The 17,741-nt window shown below is 24.4% G+C and overlaps 1 protein-coding gene across 8 annotated transcripts in view; it reads left to right on the top strand.

The window, feature by feature from the left end:
- Positions 1–17,537, top strand: part of LOC134832650 (hepatic leukemia factor-like) — a 51,241-nt gene extending 33,704 nt beyond the window's left edge. For 3 of the 8 annotated variants that reach the window (XM_063846750.1, XM_063846752.1, XM_063846753.1), the window contains 4 exons: positions 10,467–10,615; positions 16,092–16,335; positions 16,569–16,810; positions 16,911–17,537. In XM_063846750.1, coding sequence (XP_063702820.1) covers positions 10,467–10,615; positions 16,092–16,335; positions 16,569–16,810; positions 16,911–16,997 — 722 coding nt within the window. In that variant the 3' untranslated portion in view covers positions 16,998–17,537. Of the gene's footprint in view, positions 1–5,934; positions 5,992–10,451; positions 10,616–16,091; positions 16,336–16,568; positions 16,811–16,910 lie in introns of all 8 variants that reach the window. The other 5 variants (XM_063846751.1, XM_063846755.1, XM_063846756.1 and 2 more) reach the window with 4 other exon arrangements.
- The last annotated feature ends 204 nt before the right edge of the window (positions 17,538–17,741 follow it).

Genomic DNA, 17,741 nt, shown 5'->3' with positions numbered 1-17,741 from the left:
CAAAATAATTCAAACCACGTGACTTTTTTTTAATTAAAAATACCATTGAAACCACGTGACTAATTAACTCAGAAATAAATCAACTCATGCATAAAATCCAAAAAAAAATGCTGTAAAAACCTGTATCCACACCTCTTCGTACTGTTTAACCGAAAAAATTCATCACTTTCACTGAATTTGGCTGTAAAACTTGAAATATCAATTTACGCATAGCCGAAAAAAAAATATAAAAATAGAAACGCACTTTTTTCTCCATCTACTATGGGCCAGGTATTGTTTTAGTGTGCACGATGCGTAACGTATATGCGTAAAATGTGCGTGAAAGTTTGAGAAATGACTGATTGTTGCCCCGATAAAGATTCAAACATCCGGAAATTGTCTTTCTGTCTTTTTTTCTTTCCCATGCATTGAAGTCTTTCGTATCCTTCGAAATGGCAAAATAAAAAAATTTCATGAAAAAGAGTTAAACGGAAATGTGCCATGAAAACACACATATTACTCAATAATAGCCGAGTAACATAATAATCCATAAGTTATCGCATGCCACAAATACTTAACATACATGCAAAAAGTACATGTATGGTGAAAAAAAAAATTGCGACGGACGACGACGAAGAAAATAATAATAATAAAGTATAACTATGTTAAATGAAATTGAAAGCATGAATTATTTCCAGTATTTCGCTGTCGATGCAAGCAAACGTGGAATATTAGAGAAGAAAGAAAAAAAAGTAAAAAGACAAGCATGAACAGGTCTGAGTATCATGCAATCGTTTTTTTCTTTACGTTGAGAAAATTTGTTGTACGAAGGTAGAGACGTATGGGATTGGCATGCACGTGAAAAAGCGGAAGAGATTTGAAAAAGTGAAGAGAAATATAAAATAAAAATTTCCATTCTTCTTTGTTGAGTTTTTTTTTACTTTTGTCTGAAGTTAAGTTATGGAGTTGTTTGGGAAAATGTTTGTTTTAAATGACTTTTTGTCTTGTTTTGAATATTCAGAAGGAAAAAATTATTTTTTTTTTCTAAAATTTTAGTTAGACCTAAACAAGAATTTCTTTATTTTGAAGTTAAAAAAAAATATTTTGACTCAAAAAAAAAATTAAATTAATAAAAAATTTTCCGAAAAATTAATAATTTTAAAATTTTTAGTAAATTTTGTTTTTTTTACCTTAAAAATTGTAAAATATTAAATTTTTTAAATTTTTATTGCCTTTTAAGATTTTTTTTTAGAAGAAAATTCTAATATTTTAAGGATTTTTCAATAACAGCCAACAGAGGGCGCTTTAATTTCAGAAAATTTCTTCCAATTCATAATTTTTTCATAATTCAACATTTTGAGAGTATTTAATTTTAGAAAAAAAAACTATAAATTTTGCCAAATTTTTATTTGTAAAATAAAATTTCTTAAAATTTATTAAAGATTTTCTTAGTTTTTTAAAAATTTTCTTATTTTTTTTTTTTAATTTTTTTGTCCTATTTTAAGAAATTTTACTTTTAATTTTCCATAAGTTTGTACTTAACAAAGCTTTAAATTTATTTTAAAAAAATTAACTTTAATATTTTATTTTATCAAAAAGAAAATAAATAAATAAAATAAAATAAAAAAATAAAATAAAAAAAATTAAAATAAAAAAAAAAAAAAATAAAAATAAAAAAATAAAATAAAAAATAAAATAAAAAAAAAAAAATCATGAAAAAACTGAAAAATACTCAAAAACGATCTACAAACTAAAATTATTTTATTTTTTGAAAAAAAATCACCTCTTAAAAATTCAAGACAGACATTTGCCGAGCCCTCATCAAAATTTTTTACTAAAAATCACGTCTCATAAATCCAAGAAAATTTCTTTCAAAGCAAATTTTTTATACCTCAAAACCATGTAAAAAACTCCAAATCATGCTAAAAACGTTCAAAAATGCACGTCTTCACGTTCAAACCTTTCTCTCAACGTCTCACAAACCCATCAAAAAAATTGATCTAAAAAATTTTAAAATAATTCCACACTGTCAGCAGACTGAACATTATTACGTGATCCAAACAAATTCCCACAAAGAACACTTAAAACTGCACAAAAAGTCATGTCCAATTGTTTTTGCATTAAAATAATTTTTAAAAAATCTCCAGATATGCATCAAAATTCATAAACATTAGAAAGAAATGTCCGAAAAAAACTCTCTTTCATCGTGATTGGAACAATAAACATTTTTCAAACTTTTTTTATGATTTTTTTTCAAAGTCATTAATTAAGCTATTCATGAATTTTTTCGACGCAGTCTGTAGTGAACTACACGCTACAACCGAAAAAAAAATTATTCACGATTTTTTTTTGTGTGTTTGAACGCATGAAAAAACATGAAAAACTTTCACCGCCGAAATTTTGTCTGTTTCTTTGTTCGAAGTTTGAAGGTAACTCTGACGAAATTTGTCCAGACTGACTTTTACCCAGGTAGTCGTCCGCATCTTTCTCTAATTTAATCATCGTTGTGCACGAAAAAAAAAATTAAATGCGAAAGTTGAGTCTGCTGCTGGTTAATTTTTTTTTTGTTGAAATGAATTAATTTCTTATGAATTTTCGATTAATAATTCATTTTTGGTTGGGAGATTAAAATCCGCATTCGGATAGGTCAAGAACCGATTTAAAAATAAAAAAAAACTTTCTCGATTACACAATCTTCTAATTTTGTTCAAATTAAAGCGAGAAATGGATGGATGTCCAGGAAATGGAAAATTTTCGGCATGCAATGGAACTACTAGCCTACAATGCAGCTATTATTTAGTTCCGAATCAATGAATGCAATTTTTTTCTGTTATGTAATTTTTTTTTCTTTTTGCATTTGTTGCACGTTATTGTTTTTTTTTTCTTATTTTCAAACAAATCACGTCGCAAAGAAAAAAAAAATTAATGATGGACTTTCGATTTTTTTTTTGTCTTTCCTTGTCTCGAGATTCAGAAGTTTAAAAGACAAAAAATGGGAAGAACCCGAAAAAAAATAACAATTCACCTTTGTTCATGCCGTTTGTGCCGCTAAATCACATTTAAATATCGCAGTCAATTGTGTGCGAGAAAACGAGGCAGGCACGAAATACAAAAAAAAAAGAACTTTCACTTTGCCAAAAAATTTTGGATTGTTTATATTTTATTGAGCGAGAGACACACGGAGAAATGGAGAGAGAGACAACGACAAAAAAAAAGTTGTGAATGCAGACGGGAACCGAACGCGGCGAACAAAAATAATTGTCTTGTCTGTGTATTTTGTAATGTTTTGATTTAATTTAAAATTAAAACAAATGTACAAAAAAAGGGGAGAGGCGAGGTGATGGTCATGGTTTATGTTTGATCATTATCGTCTTCTTTATTTGTTAAATATTTGCGAATTTGTAAGAGACGGAACTAATAATTTTTTTTTCGGAGTTTTCTTTGTTTTTACGAATTTCACGGAGAGATTTTATTTGGGTTTTAATGTGAAATGAAAAAATAAAAATTATTAAGCAATTGTCTTTGTGAGGTGTTAAGAGAGATAATTTTGTATCTTTTTTGTTTTTTGATAGCGTGAAAGAGATTTTTAATTTGAATATTTGAGATTTAGAGGTTCAAGATGAAATTTTTGTGGATTTTTTAAGTTCGTTAATGCTTTTAAGAAAATATTTTAACGTCAAAATCGTTTTTTTATTTATTTTTTCTTTTAAAATAATAATTGATTTCTTGAAGAAAAAATTCTTAAAAAAAACTAAAAATTAAAACACTTAAAATAAAAAATTAAAATTAGTAAAAATTTTGACAAAACCAGCTTATATAAAAATTTGACAGTTGACAGATGTCAAACATTTTTTCAAAAATTTAAGATTTTTAAGCACTTTATTGATATTTTTCTTATCTTATGATTTTATAAGATTTTTTTTATTTCAAAACGTTAGAAAAATGTTAAATGTCATTTTATGACATCTGTCAAAATTTTGACATTTACGTTCTATTTTTACTTTTTTTTTCGATGAATTTTAAATTTTTGAACATTTAAGGCTCAAAATATTTTTTACATCAAAAACTTAAAAAAATCACAAAAAATTTGCTTAAAATTTAATTTTATATGAAAATTTTGACATCTGTCATTTTGACAGTTAATAAATTTTGCTTAAATTTTACTTTTTTAACCCAATTTTTGTATTTTATTTAGTTATAAAAATTTTTTGAGTCTCAATAATATTCAAAATTTGGAATTTATTTGTCAAAAATTTTAAACGTCATATTTAGAACTGTCAAAATTTTGACATTTTAATTTTTTTAAATAAAATTTCATTTTTAATTTAAAAGACATTTTCAAGTTTAAAGAATTAAAAAAAATGAAATTTAATTGTCAAAAATTTTAAACGTCAAATTTTTAACTGTCAAAATTTTGACATTTTAATTTTTTTAAATAAAATTTCAATTTAAAAAATTTTTAATAATAAAAAAATCAAAAAAATTAAAAATTCTATTCTAACAAAAATTTAAAACTCTTGAAACTGTCAAAATAATTCTAAAAATAACTTTTATCAAGAAATACAATGCTTAAACTTTTTTTTATCATAATGTCACATCACACGTGTCGTAATTCAAGCTCTTCATTTTCGACTCATCACCTAAACAAACAACTCACGAAATTCACACGTACGTCAGTTTTGTCGCGCTAAAACTCCATAAAACTATTAAAAAACTAGTTTTTCGCGCGCGCATAACTTCATAACACACATCCACACACAATTTCACTGCAAATAAATAAAAATAATGATGATGATCGCATCATGCAAAAAAAAGTAAAAAAAAAAGTTGTACATATATGTAAATAAATAAATAAATAAAAACTAGTTCAATATGTTTTCTTCACTTTGAAATGCATGAAAGCAACAACTTTTTTCATGTACTCGCTTGTCATTAGGGAAATGGGTTACGTAATTATTATTTATTAATAATTTGTTGCAAAGAGAATGGACGTCGTCGTCGCGCGTTTAAACATGCAGCGGGTGAATCGTACGTGATGATTTCACTTTCATTTGAAATTATTTATGACGAAATGCGAAGAAATTTTTTGGCGACTGGAGAATTTTTGTTTTTTTTTTTTATTAAATTGAGTGAAGGTCGTTTTCGTTTTGTTTTTTTTTTTTAATATTTAAAATTTTTATTTTTCTTCAACAACATTCAAAACACAACAATATCAATACCTCTTCTCATCATCAATCACCGAGACATTCTTCTTTCATTTTTTATTTTATTAATTTTTATTTTTTTTTAACGGGCAGTTTTCAAAAAAATTTTTTTTTGACAGTTGAAAAAGTGACAGATGTCAAAATTATTTTTTTTTAAATTAAAAAATAAAAAAATGGATTAAATATAAATTTCATCTAAAATTTGACAAATGTCACATTTTTTTATAAAATTTTAAATTTCGAGCTATTTTTTAATATTTTTTAAATAATTTTGACAGCTGTCATTTTTTGACACATTTTATTATTTTTTAAAAAATTAATTTTTGATTAATTTTCGAATTATTTTACAATAAATTTTTCAAAAAATTAATAAAAATTTGTATAAAATGTCATGTGTCAAAATTTGACAGCTGTCAATTTTAATTAATTAAAAATTTATTTTATTAATTAATTAATTAATTTTTGGCAAAAAAAAAAAATAAAAAAAAAAATTTTTTTTTTAATTTTTTTTAAATTTTTTTAGCCAAAAAATAATTAATTAATGAAATAAAATAAATTTTTAATTAATTAAAATTTCATAAAAAATTAAATCTGTCAAATTTTCAACTGTCAAAAAAAAATTTTTTTTTCTGAACTTCCCGTTAAATTTCCGAAACATTTTTAATTTAATTTATTTTAATTTTCTTTTATTTTAACAAAAAAAAGTTAAAAACTTTTATTAATTCGTTTGTGTTTTTGTCATCTCACGCAGACTGGTGGTTTGATGATTACACACTTTGTTCCGTCAAACTGGGAAAAGCGTCTTCAGGTACTGTTGTGTTTTCTGTTGCTTTATTTTCTTTCTTTTTTTTATTATTTTTTAATTGTTTTGTTTTGTCTTTTTTTTTCTTTAATTGACTGACCAACAAAAAATTCCTTTGTGACATGGAATCAATTTAAATGTCAAAAAAAAAAATAAAAATCGAAAGGAGAAAGGAAGCAAAAAAAATATCCTTTCTCTCAAGTACTAAAAAATCATGACGTCACGTTACAAAAAATAATCATCTTCGCGATTTAAAACTAAAAAAAATCGATTAAGCGTTGGAGTGTTACGTGATCGTCTGAACATGGCAAATCCAGTGAAAGTTTACGTGATTTTTTGTTAAACTTTTTTTTGCGACTTAATTTTTCGGCGAAAAAAAATCTTTGAGGGTCACTTTTGGTCGAACAAGAGGAAGAAGAAGCTGCCGTAACATGACAGCATGACAGATTAATTAAGTCTCGTTGCAACAAAGTAGATTTTTTTTTGCATTTTTGCCAGACCACATGTTTTGGCACTCGAGCGATGATGGGACATTAAATTTTTGGTTACTTTGTATGCGAAAAAAAAAACATCAAAAAAAACGAACTGCGAACAAATTTCTTCTGCAATCGGTTGAAATCGAAAAAATTCACAGTTAGAAGTGAATGAATTATGATTGCACTCAATTATCTTTGATTACAAGGCAATTTTCACGATTTCTAGACTCGGTTGCTTAATTGATGCCCGAAAGACGTCATAAATCATCATTGAAAGCACTTTTCACACGCGGCGATTTTTTTTTCTTCTCTGATTCCGGAACAAAAAGCCAACTTCTAACGATTGCATAATAATTTCAGAGTCGGAGAGAGAGATAAGAATTGCACGTCTTCTCTCGGTTTTACGAAAAAAAAAATCACACATACAAAGAATTCTTATCTCGTTTTTTTTTCTCGTCTATCTAACGAAGCATCATCGGCAAAATTCTCGTTAATAAAAAAAAACTTAATTATTATTCGAGTGCCGGTAAATGTCAGTGAGTTGTTTATATATTTCTTGTCATAACATACATGCCCATGTGTTTGTGGCAAAAAAAAAGACAATATATGCAGTTTTTACCTTGACCCAGAAGATTGTGGTAATACCTGCTATTTGTTGATTGTTTGTTGTTTCTTGTTGTTCAGCGTTTGACGCGAGACGTAGAATTGAATAATTTTATTCGCAAAAGTGTGCGTGTCCGTTCGTAGGTTTAAAAATAAATTAATTTCATGTACGTAAGTGATGAATTGTTTGTGGTTCTGTGCAGTTTCATTTAAAAAAAAGCTTAGAATATTTTGCATGCGTGATTTTTGTAGACAATGAGAGTTTTTGTGTTTAGAATAGTTTGCAAGGTGTCAAGATTTTTTTTTTTGTAAATTAAAATTTTTTATTCAAATTATTTTTTTAGAAATTTATTGACAATTTTTTAATGAAAATTTTTAAATTAGTTTTTTTTTTAATTTTTAGTTTAAAAATTACGTTTAATAAAAATTAAAAATTATTTGAAATTTAAACTGTCAAAAAAAATTTAAATGTCAAATTTTGACAAACGTCAAATATTAAAAATTTTATTTAAAAAAAATATCTTTTAAGAGTTCTTAAAACTTTTTGAATCAATTTTAGTTCTAAAAGATTCAGTATTTGTCAAAAATATTAAAAATTTTGAAATTTTTAAACTTTCTAATTTTGACAGTTGACAGATGTCAAGATTTTTAAAAAAATATTTGTTTATTTCTAAATTTTTGACAATTTAAGAAACTTTTAGTATAATTTTGCTTCAAAATAACACAAAATAAGTTAAAAATCGGTTAAGAATTGAAAATTATTAGAAAATTTTGACATCTGTCATATTTTGACATTTTTCTTATTTTTTGAAGTGAGACATTAACTTTTATTTTAACCAATTTTTTTATCATTTTAGACTTAAATATTGGACAAAAACAAAAAGATATTAAGAAAAAAGTAGAAATTTTTTATATGTCAAAAACGAGGTTAAAAATGACAGATGTCAAAATTTTTTAAAATTATCAATTCTTAACCGAATGTCAACCAATTTTGTGTCATTTTCAAAATAAATAAAATTAAAAAAAATTTAGAGCCTTAACATTGTAAAAAAATTAGAAATAAGCAAATATTCTTTCTAAATATTTGACATCTGTCAACTGTCAAAAGAAGTAAATTTTAAAAATTAAAAATTTTTAAAAACAATCAGAAATTTTTTTAAGAAAACTACTTTAAGCAATTTTTTTAAGTGAGGTAAATTATTTTTTTTTATTCAAAAATTTCAAATAAATTTTTATTTAAATTTTTCGTTAAATTATTTTAAATATTTTGTTAAAAATTTTTTTTATTAAATTTTTATTTAATTAATTTCTTTTAAATTAAATTAATAATTTTAATTAATTGATTAAAATTTTGAAACATTAACAATTTTCATTTTAATTACCAAAATCAACTTTCTCAAGCAAATTATTTTTAACAATGGAAGCCTTCTCATAAATATATTTCGAACCCATTAAAACTTCATCCGAGACTCTCAGAGCAATAAATCTTCCGACAAATGACGCACATTTTTAAACAATTTTGATTTCCACACACCTTTATAATTAAATGACTTTCTAAAATAAATAAAACTAAAATAAAAATGAAAACAAAAAAAAACGATCTGTTGATTCATCACAACACGCTGTTTTTTGTCACACACCCGTACACAAAGTCTGGCGTAGTTTTTTTTTCGCAAACGTAAAAACGTACAAAAGTTGCCAAAAATAAAAAAGTATTTTTTTATGTTTATTTCCATCAGAAACAAAAACAAAAATGGAAAGCATGAATATTTTTTTTAAGTTAAAAATAGAAATTTATGAGTTTTAAAAATTTTTTTTGAAAAATTAATAAATAATTAATTAATGGAAAAATTTCTTACCTCATCGCATCGTCGTCGCTATCAATCTGTGTTAGTAATACCAGAAATTTCCCATCAACCGATATTACGAGTTTTTCTTCAACAAAAAAAAAATATTTTTTTTCCACAGACACACATATTTAATGTCGTGTCTACTCTTTTTTCGTACTCTCCGTAATTATTATTGGCTTTTTACGGTTAATGATAGATAGTAAATACAGTGAAAAAAGTCTTCCTGCACTTCTCCATAAATAATTTGTATGTCAGTTGTGTTAGTTGTTGTTTTGTTCACGTAGTATATCTAGTTGCTCGTATGCCGTTTGCATGCTGTGCAGAAAAATAATATATTGAATGAAGCGTGATTTGCAGTTGCAAGTGACGGAGTTGAAGTTCCGATGCGGCGATTAAGGTTTTTCGAAATAAAAAAAAAAAATGAAAAATTGCAAAAATATTGAAGAAAATTGCTTTTTCAGCTTAAAAATTCTAAAAATTTGTCTAAAAATTGAAAAAAAATACAAAAAAAAAATATTTGAAATACGAAAAAAAATACGAAATTCATAAAAAAAATATTTATTAATTAAAAAACGATAAAAAATCATTAAAATTTAAAATTTATACAAATATTTATTAAAAAAAAAAAAATATTTAAATTCAATTACGTAATAAAAAATTATTAATTAAAAAAAAATTAAAGCTATAAAGATGTCTAAAATTTTTACTTTTAAAAATTAAAAAAAAAAAAATAAAATAAATATTTTTGTAAAAATTGCAAAAAAAAAATCTGAATATTTGAATTAAATAAAATATTTTTTAATTAAATATTCAAAAAAAAAAAAAAAATAAATACGAAAATAAAATTATTTAATTTTTATTTAATTATTTTTAAAATTTTATTTTTTTCTATTTTAATGACTTTGATAGTAAAAAAAAATTTTTTTAAAGGAATTTTAAAATTTAAAAAAAAAGTTTTAATAAAAAAATAAAAATTTGCAAACTAAGGCCCAATAATGTCATTTTTTGACGTCACACCTCTGTAAATTGCGGACCCAATACCTCTACGATAAAACTAACGTCGTATTATATTATAAAATCATTACACCGTGTAATCTAAAGCTGTTGTAATAGTTTTTTTTTTCAAAAAAAAAAAGCAGGAAATAAATCGCGTACTTCGTTGTCGGTGTGCAAAATGCAAAAAAAAATAATTGTTGAATGGAATAACAATCCATAGCGTTATAGTCGACAGTAGATAAATAAATAGAGTGAGTTGTTGTTTTTTCGCTGTACCTCGTCTATGTCGAACGTGTAAAACTTGTCCGGAGAAATTTCACTTTCGATTTCTGTTCACATGATTTTCGCTTGTGTTGGCATGTTAATAACTGAGACACATTTGGTAAAAAAAAATCTATGTTACTAATGTTACTGTTTATTATGAAATAGTCTCTCTTTTTTTGCAGGAATTTAAATTATTTCATTCTCACACATCAAAAAAAAAACTTCATGCGCTTTCCATGACATGAGCGTTGCACGGCAAATAGTTGACTAATAGCAGTTTTCTTATTTTCAGGTAAAACAAGCAATAATAAAGACATTTGTGGCGAGGATAAACACAAGGAGGACGGCGACCCGTGGAACGTAGAGGCACAAACGGCGTTTCTCGGGCCAAATTTGTGGGACAAGACATTACCGTATGATACTGATCTCAAAGTACATCAAGTGAGTATTTTTTTTTTCATTTAATTTATTTATTTAATTTAAAAAATAATAAAATAATTAATTAAAATTTAAAAATTATTGAAATAAATAAATTACTTTAACAGAATTATAAAAAAAATAATAATAATTAAAATTTTAATTTTAAAATAATTTTTAATTAATTTTTAAATAAATTATTAATTTGTTAAAAAATTAAAAATTAAATTTTTCTTAAACTATAGAGAGTTTAAAATAATTTTTCGTATTTGATTACAAGAAAATTTATAAAATTATTTTTTTTATTTAAAATATTTTTTAAAAAACGTTTTAATTAATTTGTGAAATTTTAAAATTATTTGTAATTAATTTTTTAAATTTAAAATTTTTTTTATATCTACTTTTTAATGATTTGTAACCTTTTAAAATATTATTTTATTTTTTATTCATAAAATAATCATTTAAAATTTTATATTTTTTATCATATATTATTGATTTGAAAAAATAATTGATTTATTTTTTTATTTATTTAAAAAAAAAATATTTTTTTTTTAATTTTAATAATTTTATATTTTTTTATATTTTTTATAGTTTTAATAGTTTTTTTTTCAATGAAAAATTATTTTAATTTATTTTTTTAAAAATTAATCATTAATAATAATTATTTTTAAATTAATTAAATTTGAATTAAAAAATTAATTAATTAATTTAATTAAAAATTAATTCAACAAAAAATTCAACAAGATATAAATTTGATAAACAATTTTCATAAGTTCAGTGAATCTCTCTAAACTAGCTTCATACGAATTTGCAATTCTAAAAGTTTTGGTCTTTTGCGCCATCATTATGATCATCAAAACAGATTTCTTCGCCTTCAAAGGCAGCCAATACCACTTTGATGCCCATGTAGCACCTGAAATTCCCTCATTAGCTTCCTTCATTTTGGCTCCGATGAACGAAATAACAAAATATTGCGTAGTTTCCATCACACAAGTTGGTCCAAGGAGGAAAATCATGTCGGTACTCACTTGCATCATCATGAAAAGAACAGAAAATACAAGAATAATGAGGAATTCCCACATAACCGAAGTAAAAAAATAAATTTCTGACAAGATATCCACAGCTTTTAAGACGTTCCGGTGCTCGTCAATGACAGATTTTAACAAATTTGAGGAATCAAAGGAGGTCTTAAGTAATTTTAGTTCATTTTTAAAGTCAGTTTTGATGAAATTTGGGAGTTTTGGGAATTTTAAAGCTTCTGTGAGGTACAAAAATCCTTCTTTTCTACCAAATTCCGAACAAATCCGAGCAATTAATTGCATCTCGTACACAATATGAGCAGAAAATATCACAAAAAATGACATTTCAATGCAGAAAAATACCAAAATTGATGAAATCACGAAAGTTTGTAAGATAAAACTCAGCAAATATCCGTTTTCGATGAACGGAATTTTCATTGGAGCTGGATAACCAAAAGGACTGAGAATCGGAGTCATCCATTGACCACAAATTGACATTCCATAAAGCGTTGCCATGATTTTTGTCACTTTTTTGACGATTTTCAAGCAATTTTCGAAGATTTTTTGGGCTTCTTGTTGAATAAATTCATGATCGCGAGTTTTGTAAAGTTTTCGAGTCCAATCAATCATCAAGCGATATTTTTCTCTTTGACTCCAAAAATAATTAGGCATCGACACTCCACAAAAAAATCCAAAAAAATATCCTTTTTGGATGATGGAAACCGTAAGAGACAAGTTTGGGTCGCGACTGTTCCAAATTACGATGAAAATGTTGAGAAAACATCCGAAATAATACAAAAAATATCGACGAGTTTTATGAAATTTTGAAAGTTTTTGGTTTGAAAAACGTTTAAGCCAATAATATTTGAGGCTTTTTCAATTTTATTAAAAATTTCTTCCATTTTTAGAGTATTTTTGCACAAAAGTTGAAACTAAACTGTGAAAAAAATGGCTCAGAAGCTTCCTTTTATGAAAAAAAAATTCAAGGATTTCTTTCAAAGACACTTGGAAAATTTCTCAGTTTTTCATCCCCGTCATTCATATCCCGATTGTTGACAAATTGACAGTTGACAATAACTGATGAGAAAATTTTGACATTTGACTCCTACTTTTTTATGCATTTAGAAAAAAATGACATTGTAGAATTAATTACAAAAAAAAATATATACCTATATATAATAAAACTTTAAATAAATTATTAAAATTTAATTTAATTAATTAAATTAAAAAAAAATAATTAACATTTATTATAAAATTATCTAAAAAATTAAATTAAAATAAATAAAAATTTGTAATTAAAAAAAAATGTAGAAAAATTTAAAAAAATTAATTTAATTTCTGAAATTTTTTAAAATTTTATTTAATTCAATAATATTTATTAATTATTTTTAAATCAAAATTAATTTAATTTTTGTATGTTATTTTTATTAATTTTTGTTCGAATTTTTTATTTTTTTAAAATTATTTGAAATGATTTTATATACTTTTTTTAAATATTTTTTTATTGTTTATTTATGACAATGTTAAAATTTTTTTTATTAATTTTTAAAAAATGTTTTAACTAATTATATTTAACTGTTGTTTAATTTTATTTAATTATTATATTTTATTTTTTTATATTTATTAATTTTATTTTATAACAATTTTTTTTTTAATTTTTTTAATAATTTTTTTTTTAAATTTTTTTAAAATATTTTTTTTTATTTATTATTTTTTTTCTATATTTTTTTAATATATTTTTTTTTATTAATTTATTCATTTTATTTTTAATAGGTATATTTTTTTAAATTTTTGTTTTATTAATTTATTCAATTTATTTTTAATCAACATTTATTAAATTTTTATGTTATATTTTTTTATGAAAATTTTTTTCAACTTAATTATTTTTAATAAAATTGTTTATTTATGAAATAATATATTAATGCTTTGTTTTTTTTTCTTAAATTAAATATAAATTTTTTAACAAAATATTATTTTTTTTATTTTTACTTGAAAAAGTTAAATTTTTCAAAAATAATTTTAACATTAATCCTGAAATTACATCAGCAAATCCAACATGATATAAATTTGGTAAACAATTTTCATTAAATCGGTGAATCTTTCTAAATTTGCTTCATACGAATCTGCAATCTGAAAAGTTTTCGTCTTTTGCGCCATCATCATGATCGTCAAAACGGACTTTTTCTTATCCAAAGGCAACCAATACCACTTTGATGCCCATGTTGCCGCAGCAATTTCTTCATTTCCTTCCTTGATTTTAGCTCCGATGAAGGAAATGACAAAATATTGCGTAGTTTCCATCACACAAGTGGGTCCAAGGAGGAAAATCATGTCGGCACTTACACGCATCATGATAAAAAGTACCGTAGTGACGAGAATAACGATAAATTCCCACATCACCGATGTAAAAAAATAAATTTCTGACAAGATATCCACAGCTTTTAAGACGTTTTGATGCTCATCGATGACAGTTTTCATGAGTTTTGATGATTCAAAAGATATTTCAAGCATTTTTTGTTCGTTCTTTAAGTCAGTTTTGACAAAATCCTGAATTTTGGGAACTTTTAAAGCTTCCGTGAGGTACAAAAATCCTTCTTTTCTGCCAAATTCTGAACAAATCCGAGCAATTAATTGCATCTCGTACACAATGTGGGCTGAAAATATTACAAAAAAGGTCATTTCAATGCAGAAAAAGGACAAAATTGATGCGATAATAAAAGTTTGTGAAAAATAATTCAAGAAAAATCCGAAAAATGTCTCTTTTGTGATAAATGGAAGTTCCATCGGAACTGGAGACCCAAAAGGACTGTAAAACGGAGTCATCCAAAAAGTACTTATCGATACTCCATAAAGCCCTGCCATGATTTTTGTCACTTTTTTGACGATTTTTAAGCAATTTTCGAAGATTTTCCGAGCTTCGTGCTGAATAAATTCATGATCGCGAGTTTTGTAAAGTTTTCGAGTCCAATCAACCATCAAGCGATATTTCTCTCGTTGACTCCAAAAGTAGTTGGGCATCGTTACTCCGCAGGCAAATCCGAAAAAATATCCTTTTTGGATGATTGAATACGTCAAAGATACGTTTGGTTGGTTGTTGTTCCAAATAACGATGATAATGTTGAACATGCACCCGATGGAATACAAAAAATGACGTTGGGCTTGATGAAATATTGAATTTTTGGTTTGAAAAACGTTTAAGCCAAAAAGTTTTGAAGCTTTTTCAATTTTTTCGAAAATTTTCTCCATTTTTAAGAGTTTTATTTTTCACTAAAGTCGTAACTGAACTGATGAAAAGTTGGAACAGATGCATCCTTTTGTTGTAAAATTCTCAAGGTTTTGTACTGAAAGAGGTGTAACAATAAAAAAATACCTAAAAAAAAAATAATTTAAAAAAATTAATTAATTAAAAAATTAAAATTAACTAATTAATTTTAAAAATTAATTTAGTAATTTTAAAAATTAGTTAATTTTTTTAAAATATAATTTTTTTTTTAATTTATTAAATTTAAATAATTTGGAAAATTTTAAAATTCAAAATTTTAACCATTTTTTCAAATATTTTTTCAATAATTTTTAGATAATTTATTAAATAAGAAAATTTTTGATGCTCTTTTCTGAAATTAAGAAAAAAAAATTAATAATTTTTTAAATTAATAAATTAATTTTTTTTTTTTCTAAAATAAAAATTTAGTCAATTTCTGCCCTTTTTGTAGTACTTTTGCCTGCAAGACCTTATTTTAGTAACCTGAATACTTCATGAACACTTGGAAAAATTCTCAGAACCTCCTCAGTCATTTCATATTTGATGTTTTTGTGTCTTTCATCCATCGTTTGTTTATATACTCTTGACATTGATATATGTTTCTCACTAAATAAAAAAAATAAATATTTAAAAAAAAAAAAAAAAAATTAATCAAATTAATTTCAACAAAAAAAATATGAAAAAAATAAAAATTGAATAAAAAAAATATAAAAAAAATTAATTTTAATTAAGAAATTAAAAAAAAATAAAAATAAATTTAATGAAATAAATTTAAATTCTTCAGTAATTTTTTATTATTTAATATTAAAAAATGAAAAAAAATATTTTATTCAATAAAATTTTAAAATTAACAATTAAATATTTTTTTTATTTTTCTATAAATTTTTGTTTATGTTTATTAAATTTGAATTAAATAAATTTTATTAACAATTTAATCAATAATTATTTAATTAAAAAAAAATAAATATTTTTTTAAAATAAAATTAAACAACAAAATAATAAAATAAAATAAAATATAAAAAAATAGGTGAAATTATTTTAATTTTCCACACTTTTTTTTTAATTTAATTTGAAAAAATTTGATTGAAATTAATTAAATTATTCAAATTATCTTTTTTTATATCTTAACTATTTATTTTCAAAAAATATTATTATTAAAAATAAAAAATATTAAATAAAAGAAAAAAAAACTAATAAAAAAATATTTTTCTCTTTTCAGTATGCCGATTTGGATGAATTTTTGTCAGAGAATGGCATCCCCGTTGACAGCCTACCCGGAAACCATTTGGGACACTCGACAAGCGGCTCCATCGGCGGACACAAATCCGATTCGCTCGGCAGTCATATCGGCACGGGCCTCTCTTTCGGGCTCGGACAGGTGACAACAAAGCGCGAGCGCTCCCCCAGCCCGTCAGATTGCATGAGTCCCGATACAATGAATCCCGCATCACCTGCAGACTCCAGTGAGTATTCCGACTGTCTCCATTTTTCTATTTTTTCACCCGTAGTTCATAAGTTTCAAATGTCCTTGATTTATTTCATTAGAGCTCATTTTATGTTGTGTTTTTGTTGTAATTTTTCATACATATTTTTTTGTGTTTGTCGCTTTTTATCACACCTAAAATCAGCCCGCTTTCCCCCATGAAATTAAGGACATGTGCTCTGTTATAGTGAAAATTGTTGTTTAACATTTTAGCGTTCTCGATGTCGTCTTCGCGTGACTTTGATCCCCGTACTCGTGCATTTTCCGATGAAGAACTCAAGCCGCAACCGATGATCAAAAAGTCCCGCAAGCAATTTGTGCCCGACGAGATGAAAGACGACAAATACTGGGCACGGAGGCGAAAGAATAACATGGCTGCCAAGCGATCACGTGACGCCCGACGCATGAAGGAGAATCAAATTGCCCTGAGGGCCGGCTATTTGGAGAAAGAGGTAGTAAGCTCTCGTACAATTTTTACCAGCGGCTCTGAGAATTTCCTTGATTAACGCCAAAAATACCCTTTTTTTTTCTTTTTTTTTCATGAAAATCCCGCAGAACATGAACCTCCATCGCGAAGTCGAACAACTTAAGTTGGAAAATCAGGAATTACGTTCACGATTGTCAAAGTACCAGGATGTGTAATAAAGCAACACACCAACCTACCAACACACATACACACACAACACATGTTTAACTTTAAGGAAATAATTGTTGATTCATCTGTTTCATTTTTTTCTTTAATTTTATCATTTTTTCATTAGAATTTTTTTTATCATTGAAGTTTTTTTTTGTGTAGATCGGATAAAAATTAGGAATTTTATAGGAAAAAAAAAGAAAAAAATTGAATGCACGTTGTCGCCTATTAAAAATTATCTATTTTCTTCTATATTTTCTATTTCTAATGAAAATATGAATTTGTTTTTACTCGTATCGACTATAAAAACGCTGTTAATTAAATTAAGCAACTGAAAAAAAAAATAAATAAAAAGAGAGAGAATATATCTATAAAAAAATAATAATATAATAAAAAAGTAATAAAAAAAATTATTACGAGAAAAAATGATATAATAAAAAAAAATACTTCACCAATAAAAATAAATAATATAAAAAAAAATATTATGAATAAGAAATAGAGGCTGAAATAGATGAAATAGAAAATTTATTATTATTATTATATAGTTTTAAAAATCCCGAAATTGTAGCTAAGTTGTTGAAAACTATTAAAGTCAAGGAAAAAAAAACCTTTTAAACATCTATTTTCCTAAACAAACAAAAAATAATCAAAAAAGACTCCAATTGTGTATAAAATTTGTAACAAAAAAAAATTTTTTTTTTCTAATTAAAAATAAATAAATAAATAAATAAAAATATTTGGATAAATTAAAA

Source organism: Culicoides brevitarsis, chromosome 2 (genome assembly GCF_036172545.1).
Source record: "Culicoides brevitarsis isolate CSIRO-B50_1 chromosome 2, AGI_CSIRO_Cbre_v1, whole genome shotgun sequence".
Classification (NCBI taxonomy): Eukaryota; Metazoa; Arthropoda; class Insecta; order Diptera; family Ceratopogonidae; genus Culicoides; species Culicoides brevitarsis.
The sequence above is the reverse complement of the archived record's forward strand: the minus strand, read 5'-3'. Positions and strand labels throughout refer to the sequence as shown.